The sequence below is a fragment of the Scylla paramamosain genome, chromosome 25, assembly GCF_035594125.1.
Source record: "Scylla paramamosain isolate STU-SP2022 chromosome 25, ASM3559412v1, whole genome shotgun sequence".
Classification (NCBI taxonomy): Eukaryota; Metazoa; Arthropoda; class Malacostraca; order Decapoda; family Portunidae; genus Scylla; species Scylla paramamosain.
In genome coordinates this window covers 18,559,167-18,570,892 of record NC_087175.1, presented here as the reverse complement: position 1 = coordinate 18,570,892, position 11,726 = coordinate 18,559,167, and the positions used below count along the sequence as shown (strand labels likewise).

General features: G+C 41.7%; 2 protein-coding genes across 2 annotated transcripts; both read right to left on the bottom strand.

The window, feature by feature from the left end:
- Positions 1 to 1,726: 1,726 nt before the first annotated feature.
- LOC135113258 (cuticle protein 19.8-like) lies at positions 1,727 to 3,284 on the bottom strand. Its single transcript, XM_064028465.1, has 3 exons — positions 3,224 to 3,284; positions 2,451 to 2,618; positions 1,727 to 2,059 (listed from the first exon to the last, which is right to left on the bottom strand). Exons 1-3 carry the CDS (start codon positions 3,233 to 3,235, stop codon positions 1,784 to 1,786), a joined length of 456 nt encoding a protein of 151 aa, XP_063884535.1. The 5' UTR covers positions 3,236 to 3,284; the 3' UTR covers positions 1,727 to 1,783.
- A 6,257-nt stretch (positions 3,285 to 9,541) lies between these two features.
- LOC135113264 (cuticle protein 7-like) lies at positions 9,542 to 10,424 on the bottom strand. Its single transcript, XM_064028474.1, has 3 exons — positions 10,268 to 10,424; positions 10,056 to 10,169; positions 9,542 to 9,962 (listed from the first exon to the last, which is right to left on the bottom strand). Exons 1-3 carry the CDS (start codon positions 10,280 to 10,282, stop codon positions 9,666 to 9,668), a joined length of 426 nt encoding a protein of 141 aa, XP_063884544.1. The 5' UTR covers positions 10,283 to 10,424; the 3' UTR covers positions 9,542 to 9,665.
- Between the last annotated feature and the right edge of the window lie 1,302 nt (positions 10,425 to 11,726).

Below are 11,726 nucleotides of genomic sequence, written 5' to 3'. Positions count from 1 at the left end.
CACGACTCGCCACCACTCCAATGCTTGTGTCACAAATTGATGTTCCTCTATGTTTTTGAGTGTAATTATTGGAAGGAATTTTTCACGTAAATGAATCTAACATTATTGAAAGGAAACCATGATTTATCACAACGGCACAACTATAACTTCATCAAAAACCATGTATCGTTTACTCAGAAACATACTGTAAAGCACATCTGTTTCGTCGCACCTCCACTAGTTTCAAATGGTTTTCGTTGAAGTGACAGGAGTTTTTAAGGGTGTTTTAAAGTTCTAGTGATAGATTAACAAGATTTCTACATTAATAACAGGAGAAACAGTCTTAAGAACCCGGCTAATCATCTCTATGGCCTTTGAAAATAGATGTGGTGAGAGAGCGAATGGTTTCTGAATATGGGTTTTAATTCTATGACACTAATATTATGACGTGCCGCCAAGGACATGTATCCTTGAAACAGAGACGGACGTTATTATTTTCAGGGCACTATGCAGTACTCTTTCTTACATAAAACTATACAACTCTTTCTGAAGGCAAATGATTGTATGTTGAAATCAATGACTGTGCTCACAAACGTTTTGGTTTCTTACCTCGACTCCTTTAAACATGCTCATGTAGAAATTACTGAATCTAGGAGACGTTCAACATGAATTTCGTACCATCAGTGCGAAAAAAAAATAAAAAAAATAAAAACATGAAAATCCAAGAAAAAAATTTGTAATAGTCCTCATGAAAATATCGCTGCGAGAGAAACAATTCGCAGCACCAGAAGCAATGCGTGAAGCCTTTGTAAGCATCTTCAAGAAAGTTAGCCATGAAAAGAAAACATTTGCAATTTCTTTCCAGTCCAAAAATTAGATGCGGCTGTATAAGTAAAGATGTCTCAGAGTGATTGTTAATTAGGGAAAGGTGTACCAAGTGGCAGTCAAAGGGATAAAAAATACAGACATAGTTATCATGAATTTGTTCAACCATCAGTTTTATCCTTATATTATTTGTTAGACTGGTAATGGCGTTACTTTTGTCTCTTGTTTGCCCTCTCATGCTTGATTCTCTTGTAGAGGATCCTGCTTCTGCTACGTCATGTGAAGGAAGTTTGCTTATCTGGATGTTGTATCTGGGTATCGGTGGAATATATGGGAGGTCACCTTGATGAAAGCTGCCATATATTACCTCGTGTTTCTCAGTTGCGTATTCTTAAGCAGTTCTTTTCTTCTTTATGACTATTTTCAAAACCCACGTAGACGATTGGTTGGGTTCTTACTAGTGTTGTTTTTATCCAATCAGTGGTGCATGGAAAATCCTTGTTGAACTATCACAAGACTCCGGAAAACACTCTTGAAAACAACCGAATAATTTCCATTGCAGATTGTTTAATGTGCAGAGTCCTTACTAGTTTGCCATCAGAGTTATGTCAACACTTTCACTAGAGCCTGCTAAAGGTAATTAGACTAAGACGCCGAAACGTTTGCAAATGCGGCCCTTAAGCGTCTTGTGCACTGAAGGAATGCACGCTACATGCTGCGGTCTTTTGTATGCATTGCTGTACTGAGCCTTGAGATGTCCCTAAATATTCTGCGAGTGCATTCTGGGACGTGTATCCCATCAAGAACAACTTCGTAAGGGCCAATAGACCGGCTTCTTTGTGTTCCTTTTGTGTTCCTGCAGGACAACCTACCACACTTCTCTATACCACTAATGGACAGGTAACAGTCAAACAACAGGTGCAGGTTATGCCAGGGTATACTTCAATAAATAATCTTTAATAGTATATCGTGTCTGGTCTCACTGGTAGGCGGGGGTGGGTGGTGGTCCGTAGGAGGGGGAGGGGGCAGGGGCGTAACTCTGCTGGGGGTACCTAGCCTCGCCTTCGTAGGTCACCTCGGCCACGAAGCCTGAGTCGGCGTTCACGTAGTAAGTGACCTTCTGGAGGCGGCCGTCGGCGAGCTGCACGTAGTAGGATCCCTGAGTGTCGTAGCCGTCGCGCGTCTCTTGGGCATTGTAGTTGTTGCCGGAAGCATCATCCGTCACGCCGTAGTTGTAGTCGTACTTGGGCGGCGACTAACGGAGAGAGAACATTGTAAAGAACGTGACCAATACGAAACAAGTCCGGGAGTGTTCGCAGCGACTCGCCTCACATACAAGGAGACGTATTCGGTGGTTTATGAAGACTTTTTTTTTTCATGTAAGAGTGGCTGTGGCCAAGGGTACGATCAATAAAAAAGGGAAAGGAAGGTCCACTGAAGGTGTCAATCCTTAAAAGAAGACAAGGATTCTACATTAGCAATGGAGAAATATACCTATGAGAACCCGATCAATTATATCTGTGGCCTTTATAAATATTGACGAAAGAACAAGGCGTTTGAGAATGCGAGACAAGGCAACAGTTGAGTGCACCTGACGTGTGCATTCTCCTTACATTCTCCTTAAGGAAGCAAGGGAAGTTACTTACTACAGGAGAAGGAGCGCTGTAGGAAGGAGCAGGAGCGCGGTAAGAGGGAGCAGGGGCTTGGTACGTTGGCTCGGGCGGGTGGTAGGATGGCTCGGGGGCGTGGTAGGAGTCAGGGGGAGTGTCAGGGCGGGCGAGGGCGGCGACCGCGAAGGCAGACAGAAGGGCGATCTGAAGGAGGGAAGTGAGAATGGTAGACGTGACTCTTTAGGAGAGAGAGAGAGAGAGAGAGAGAGAGAGAGAGAGAGAGAGAGAGAGAGAGAGAGAGAGAGAGAGAGAGAGAGAGATAAGTAAAACTGAGAAACACGAAAGTCTCAAAATTTGGCAGTAATCTATACAATTTAGCGCGTAAGATCTGTTTGTCTACTTTCTTTCTCTCACATTTTTCATAGTAAAAAGAAAAAAATCAAATATTCCTGCTCTATGAAAAGTAACCAGTGAGGCACTGCTTCAAGAGACAGGATGACTGGTTGGTCAGCGTGGTGGTAAACTTCTATGATGACTTGCTTTAAAACTACCTTGATAGAATGACCAACACAGTCACTAGTATTTTCGTCCAGTGCACTTTTGCAGCATTGCTCTATGTGTACTAGTTCTTAGTGCACTGGAACATTCTGACAGCAAATAAGTTATACACGAAGTGTAGATAAAGACAACCATTTTTGTATGAAGCAATATTCCGTGAGAAGGAAAAAAAAAAAAGTTCCGTAAGTCCCGTAAAAGCCTCGTGAGTGTTGAGACAGAAGTGTGCTTGCCGAGGCCTGGCCGTGCACTACCTTGAGAGCCATGGTAACTGTGATTGAGGATGATCACTTGTGATGAGTGAGGAGGGACGCGCCGCCTTATATACCGTGAAATGCCGCAGTCACGGTGACGTCACGCGGGCCGCGGGCTGAGGCGCGTTAGGTATAGAGAAGGAAAGAGCAAGTTCTAGATCCCCGTCCTTCCTCACGTGCAAGAATGATGCGGCGAGAGTGGAATTGCGTTGTTGAGTGAAACGTTTGTCTTCAGTAATAGAGGTCAATTACTTTAGGTTTCACTGGACTGGAGTGAGCGTGGCAGCCTTATGGTAAGCGGCAGGCGATGCTATGTTCTCCCTCTCCCTCCTCTCTCTCCCTCCTCCTCCTCCCTGCTGATCGCTGACGTGCTGCTCTAGTTTTCATCGTTAATGGAAGCAAAATAGTACTCGAGTGACCCACTGAGCGGAACACACGGTTAGTAAAGTTGGAGTTCCGAGATTTGAGTTCCGCGGAGTGACCTGCAATTTATTCCTTCATTCCTCCTTTTCTTTCTTACAGATCTTGTATATTTCGTACAAGGGTTTAAATCTTTCTTTTTCATATGAGTCTGTCCAAGGACTACAAAAATGCTGAAAAAAAGACCAATTGAGGTGCCAGTCCCAAAAATTATAAAATTGATTATTATGAACTGTTGTATGTCGTAGCGAAAGAGTTAAGAAGGTGCCAGCCCGAAACTTTCAGTCTACAGTGCTCTTGACTCCAGGCCAGGTAAAGAGACCCAGTGGTATGATCAGGGTAGCGGTGGCGGCGAGATGTACACATGGTGTGATGGGGTGTCTTGCATGTCACGCGGCGCCTCCACAGCTGTCAGTTCCTTGTAATTGTCTAAGAATCTCCTCTCCTCGGCCACCCCCTTCTCACCTTGCGTGGCGGGTGATGGACTTGTACACTCACGGACAAAAGTTGATTAACGTATAGCTTTCATTTTTACTGTGTTTAGGATTTTTCTTAACTCATTTATTACTGCAGACAGTTCACAAACTTCATGAAATTGCCAATTGCTAGTAAGAAAAGAGTGAATATAATTGTACTGGATGAGGAACTAAATGTGACTTTTATCTCTTTTAGCAATGATAACATGTAAAACTCTTCTACTGATATCAAAAATTAAATTGTTGTCCAGAACAGAGTGAATAAAGATGTAATTGTAGTGGATGAGAATGTAGACATTATTTTTTTCATCCCATAGTTATGAAAATGTTAAACTCGATATTATCATACAGTGCTGTTCAGAATAAAATTATCTAATCGCTATTGTGGACCATTTCTATGTAAAGTTTTGTATTCCTTGGCCAGTGCACATCTTACATTAAAAAAAAAAAAAAAAAATGAAAATGGTGAAATCGAAGTCTTATCTTTCGGCAGTCCATCAGTTGTCAGGGTTTACAAGGAAAGTGGAAGCAGTTCAGAAGGCTTAGGATGAATGGAAACCGCCGAGCACAGTGAAAGTGAGTGGCGGGCTGATACGGTTATGGCTGTTGTTGTATCGACGCGTGTGTCATGAATATTATGTTTCGTTCACATGAGAGTATTTTGTCACGTCATGTCTGGGGAATGTCTGCCTACCACTCTCTATATGTCTGTCTGTCTGTTCGTTTGTCTGTCTATGCTTGGAACGATGCATAAGTATTTTTTCCTGTCTGGCGAACGTCTGTCTGTCTGTCTGTCTGTCTGTCTGTTATTGCTTAGAAAGTTGCATCTGTGCTTTTTTTTTATTCTTGTTTAGAGAATGTCTGTCTATCCGTGTCTGTCTGTGTGTCTGTCTGACTGTGTGTGTTTGTTGGTGCTTAGAACGATGCATCTCTCTCTCTCTCTCTCTCTCTCTCTCTCTCTCTCTCTCTCTCTCTCTCTCTCTCTCTCTCTCTCTCTCTCTCTCTCTCTCTCTCTCTCTCTCTCTCTCTCTCTCTCTCTCTCTCTCACTTTATATATATATATATATATATATATATATATATATATATATATATATATATATATATATATATATATATATATATATATATATATATATATATATATATATATATATATATAATCTTTATTTATTATTTTTTTTACGTTTTCGTGTTGATTTCTTAAAGTGAAAGACACATGAGTAAATAAATGTCAAATTTGAACTATTTGGGTGGAAGTTGTATAACGCTTGCTTTTTTTTTTCTTTCCTTTTTATATTATATGGTATTCACAACTATTATTGTCTTACTTGGTTCAGAAAGCAAATAACGCTTGTGGTTTCCTATGAAGTGTGTGTGGAAGAGAAGGGAGAGGAGGAAGAAGAGGGAGAGGAAGAAAACAGAGATAAAAGGAGGCGGAACAGGAGCAGGAGTAAAAGGAAAAAAGGAGAGAAGAGGAAGAAAAGGAGGAGAAGGAGCCGGAGAAGGAGGTAGAAAACAAGAAAAGGAAAAGATCAGTAAGTTTAATGTCTATAATGTTTCCTAATAGTGAACGGGATAGTGGTGGTGGTGGTGGTTGTGGTGGTGGTGTAAGACGCAACGATGGTGAGTGTGCTTGTCTGGACAGAAGTGATGGTGGAAGTGATAGTGGTAATGGTGATGGTGGTGATGAATGCTGACGCAGTTATGTTAATAGTAATGGTGTAGTGGTGACTGTGATGGTGATGGTGATGATAGCGATAGTGGTGGCGATAAAATTAATCATAGTGGCAAATATAGTGATGATTCTGATGATGATGATGATAACAGAAATAGAAGTGATAATAGTGATGATGGCGGTGCAATAACATTAGTCATAGTTGGAATTACAGTGATGAGTGTTATGATGATTGTGATGAAATTGGTGATGACAAGAATGAAAAAGTAGATGAATAGTTGAGAGAGAGAGAGAGAGAGAGAGAGAGAGAGAGAGAGAGAGAGAGAGAGAGAGAGAGAGAGAGAGAGAGATTATGAAAGGTAAATATTCAGGAGATGAAAGGCCTCAATCGTGGAGGGAAAGAATAACATTGTACGAGTACCTGTGCGTGTGTGTGTGTGTGTGTGTGTGTGCGCGCGCATTCACCTCTCGCCCCAGCATTTGACCTGGCGTAAGCGGGTGGTGGTGGTTGTGGTGGTGGTGGTGGCTATCAGTAATAAGGATTGTGACTAATAACGATTGTGATGACAGATGCCTTACTTGTGATGGTGACGGTGGTGATGGTGCTGGAGTGTGGTGATGTGCCCTTGTATTTTCCTCGCTCTACTTTTTTTCTTCTAATTACTACTACTACTACTACTGCTACTACTACTGTTACTACTACTACTACTTCTACTACTACTGTTACTGCTACTATTACTGCTACTACTACTACCACTGATACTGTTAATCCTCCTCCTCCTCCTCCTCCTCCTTCTCCTCCTTCTGCATTTCTTTTGTATCTCGTTATTATGAAAGTCTCGTTTTCATGCAGATATTTCAAGAGCAGTTTTCTTGAACCACTCCATACCTAGTTTTTCATTACTCTCTCTCTCTCTCTCTCTCTCTCTCTCTCTCTCTCTCTCTCTCTCTCTCTCTCTCTCTCTCTCTCTCTCTCTCTCTCTCTCTCTCTCTCTCTCTCTCCTTCTTCTCGGCACGCATATACCAAAGGAAAGGTGACATATGAAGGTCTCTCTGTTAGAAGGCGAGTTTCTTAGAAGATTGGAAGTGCTGTTGCTGTGCATTATTGTGGTGTTATATGGGCTGCATTTCTCTATTAAAGCCACAAGTTTTTTCTTAACGTCTTCCTGCATGGTGTAGTTGCTAGTTTGTCGTGCTTTCGGAGACAATCTGGCAGAAGTGTTTGGTATGCGTTTAATTCTTGGATTTTTCTGATCTTGCGCGGTGTAGTTGCTAGTTTAGGTTAGGTCAGGTTAGGTTAGGACTTTTCTGATCTTCTTGCGCGGTGTAGTTACTAGTTTCTCGTGTGTTGAAGCCAGTTTGGCAGATATATTTTTATTTATTTTTTTTTTAAAGGAAGTGGGACATCGGCCAAGGGCATCAGAACTATAAAGAAAAAAAAAGAAAAAGGCCCACTGAGGTGCAGGTTTCCCTAACAGTCAAAAAGCGATGGTCAAAAATTAAAAGATAAGTGTCTTGAAACCTCCTCCTTGTAAGAGTTCAAGTCATAGGCAGGAGAAAATAGAGAAGCAGGTAGAAAGTTCCAGGGTTTATCTTGCTTGGAAGGTATTTAAGTTTTGGGGTTTTTGTATCCGTCAGACGTTGTTGTTTTATATAGTTGTGATTGTATGTGTATGTAAATGTATTCATTGTTAAAATCTTGTCTTTTTTTTTTCGTTCTTATTTTTATTCTTATTTTCATTTTTTTTCTTTTTTACGCTTTTCTTTTCTCTTTTCTTGTCTTATATTACTTTTCTTTTTCTTTTGTTATTTTTTATCTTTTGTTTTTTCTTGTTTTATCTCTTTTCTCTTTTCATCTTTTGTCTTCTTTTCTTTATTTTCTTTTCTTTTTCTTCTTTTCCTTCTCCTCCTCCTCCTGTTTCTTTTTTTCTGCATAATATCTTTCTATTTTTTCTTTTCTCTTCCTTTCTCCTCCTCTTCCTCCTCCTCCTTTTCTTCTGCATAATAAAGTTCAAGACGAACCCTGCTTTAGGGACGGAGGCAGGCAGAGAGTGAGGCAGGGAGGCAGACATGCAGTCAGTTAGGGAAGAGGTGTCTTCATCAGCACTGAACCCGCGTCTTTATCTCGAGTTACTGTTGTGCTTAGTAATTTGCTGCTTGATCGCAATGCCACGCTGGACAAATGAATGAAAATGAATTGTAAGCTAGAACAGACTAACATAATTTCATTTGAGAAAACTGCACTGATTAAATATTAGGAGATGAATTTGTTACCACTGTGGTCATCTTTTGGTAACACTTAGAGCTTTATAAAATAAAAATGTTTGCATGGATTTACAAAAGAGGAAAGACAGAACAAGAAGTTGAATTAGTCTTTTCTAATCTACATATTTATTCAGGAGGCAACAGGAGAAAGGAAAATGTCTTGAAAGTTCTAAGAGTTTGTGGGGAATATTAATATTGTCCTGCATTGAAAGATGTGAAAGAAGAAAAGAACAAACCTTTGCATAATTGGCTGATTTAAGGACACTACACTGACTTATGCATTAGAGAAAAACATTTTAAAAGAAGAATAAAACTAGAACAGACCTTAACATATTTAGGTTGATTTAAGAACATTATTCTGCACCATATATAATGTTAGAGATAGACGTTGTTTCAGTTCAGAGAAAGAATACAAGACGTGGATGCAAATTAACACAAGTGGATTTCAAACGAGCATATTTTAAAATTGTAAATGGGTTATTTGATATGACTTCAGTATTCTATGTTAACTATGCACCATTAGAGGAAAAACAGTTATAGTTTACAGTATTAGAGAAGGAATAATTGTTGATATAATACTAGGGAAAGAACAGTTGCAGTTTACAGTACTAGAGAATTAATATTACTTTACAGTATTAGAAAAAAGATAGTTTGAGTTATTTTCAGTATTAGAGAAAGAATAGCTGTAGTTTACAGTATTGGATAAAAAAGATAGTTACAATTGCAGTATTAGAGAAAGAAAGAAAAGTTGTAGCTAAAATATTAGTGAAAAAAATAGTTGTACTTTACATGTAACCAGAATGTAGAAATGTTTGGTGATGGCTGGAAGAAACGTGGCGTGTAAGAGGCTGATTGACCGATTAGCTGACGGATGGAGTGAGTGATTGATAGGTGGATAGATAGATACGTAGGTAAGTAAACTGATAGACAGACAGACTTACTGAAGATCCCATTACATTGACAATCTCAAGATCTCATTACATTGACAATCTTGCGAGTGCCGGGGTCAGTCTGAGGAAGGTACATAGTTTTGAGCCTCTTTGCGTCATACGGAGCTCACTGGAGAGATTCATTTAGGTGTTGTGAGGGTAACCTTGGTGATCTGTGGTGATGATGGATCGAGTCATTGGTAATTTGACGGTGCTGTAACGAGGTCATAATGGTACTGATTGGAATGTTTTGTGTGTGTGTGCGCGCGTGCATGCGTGCGTGTGTGTGTGTGTGTGTGTGTGTGTGTGTGTGTGTGTGTGTGTGTGTGTGTGTGTGTGTGTGTGTGTGTGTGTGTGTGTGTGTGTGTGTGTGGCCAGTGGGAACAGGCATCGCTGGTGTACACGTTGTTTCCTCATAACAACAAAAACAAAAATGGAAGCGATAATGACAAAGATCCTAATCTTCCCTGAGCCTAAAACTGCCACGTGAAGGAACACCAGAGAAACCGAGAAGGAAGAGGAATGGGAGTTTAAGAAACAGTCGAGGTTATCCTTTACTGCTGCTTTAATTCACTAGCACAAATAAAATAATAAGTTACTTAGAAGTAAAATATTTGATGAGAGAGAGACTCTTGTGCAGGTTTCAGATCACTTCATCTGGAGAGTTCGGGGAATTAGGCGTTGCCGTAGGCAGGTGTGGGCTGGGGTCTGTAAGCCGGCGGCTGAGTGTAGGCGGGGGCCGGGGTCTTGCCGTAACCCTTGGGCTCGTGTCTGATCTCGCCCTCGTACTCCACGGTAGCCATGAAGCCGCCGTCCTTGCTTACCTTGTAGACGATCTTCTGCACGCGGCCGTCGGGGAGCAGCACGTGGTGGGCGCCCTCGGTGTTGTAGCCGTCGCGGTGTTCATTTTGGCCAAAGTCAAGGCCGGCGTAGTCGTCCTTCACGGCCCAGTCGAAGGAGTATTCGGGTTTCTGATGAGAGAGAAAGGGAATGAATTGCAATTGGTGATGAGGTGTAAGGATGTGAAACATCAGTATGTCGAGGACTCGCTACACGGGACTCACTGCAGGTGGGGGAGGAGGAGGGGCGTAGCCGTAACCAGCAGCCGGGGCGGGGGCGGAATGTCCAGACTCTGGGCGGGCGGAGGCAGCTGCCACGAGGGCGATGAGGGCGACAACCTGGCGGAGGGAAAGGAGAGCCGTGATCATCCTGGACACCACAACAGAACCCAACGGCTCAGAGATCATTTCCCAGCGGCAGCCAAGCATTCTCCTACCTTGAGGAAAGACATTTTGCTTCCGAAGCACAGGTCTCACTGCTGCACTAGCTGAGAGGGATCCACCTTAAGTACCCGCAGCTTTGACCTGCCTCCCATGGTGGCGGGTCCCACCCAGAGTGAAAGACTGACTGTTTTGCATGACAGTCAGACAGCGGTGGGTCACAGATGTGGAAATGTAGGTGACCTGTCGGGTGATCACTGGCCTGAATATTCAACTGATGAAATGAAAATCGAACAAAACCGTAAGTTGCTCCTCCGAATTGGTCCTCTACACCATCTCTGTCAGATCCCTTCATTCCTTAACGCTAGCTTATGTGTTAATATTTTTCAATATTGCGGCAAGCTGACACGTGTGCGCGCTCATTAATCTGTAGTGAGGCACCACCATCCCGGCCCTCCCCGATTGTTGGCCTCCTCTCCCCTTACCTGGCCTCGTGTGCATCACCCAGGATATGCAATACAATGCTGCACAGCGTGGCTCCTCAACAGAGAGTTACGTAGTGGTTGTGATAATTACGATGATTTAGATTGTTTTTAACAATGATGATATTCATTATAATGCTACTACTGCTACTTCTACCACTAATAATAATTTTGCTGCTACTGACACTACTACTACTACTACTACTACTACTACTACTACTACTACTACTACTACTGCTACTTTACCTCAACTACGAATACTACTCCTACTACTGCTACTAGTAGTACTACTAGTACTATTATTGATAATAACTAATAACTAACAATAAACAACAATAATAATAATAATAATGATGATAATAATAATAATAATAATAATAATAATAATAATAATAATAATAATAATAACAATAATGACATGTTCCCTGCCTGCCATCGGCCGTCTGTCCTAAACAACAATTTTCCAGTAAGAGTGAACCGTCACCAAACTAAGAGAGAAGTCACCAGGCCGCCGCACGTCCCGGCAGGCGGTGTCCCGTGTGATGTACTGCCACTGAGGGATACAAATGCCTTCCTCTGTTATAATTCACCATAACTCATATGTTAAAATGCTTTATTCTCATCAGGAATAGTTTTCGAGGCCACAGAGATGATCTGTCTTGTTCACAGTGTTTTTCTTATTGGTTGTGCAGACTCCTCGTTGACCTCACTAGAATCATAAAGATCGCAATAACTTACACTAGACCCTATAAAACTATTAGTCCAGTCTATTACTACACGTCAGACTATACAGCCCACGAAGTCTCGGGTTCGAATCCTGGTCACGGCCGATTACTGGTCTGCAATGACTGAGAAGTTTGAAGGCGGCGGAGAAAGGAAAGGGTCACACTCCTCCATATACTGAAACTGCACAGGGCGACGCTGCATGCCCATCGCCTACGCTCCATGAGTACGGCACCCTTTAAATTTAGTAAAGTGGTCATTAAAAGAAGGCTGAAAACCCAGATATCTTTCACTAGAGCGTTAAACCATC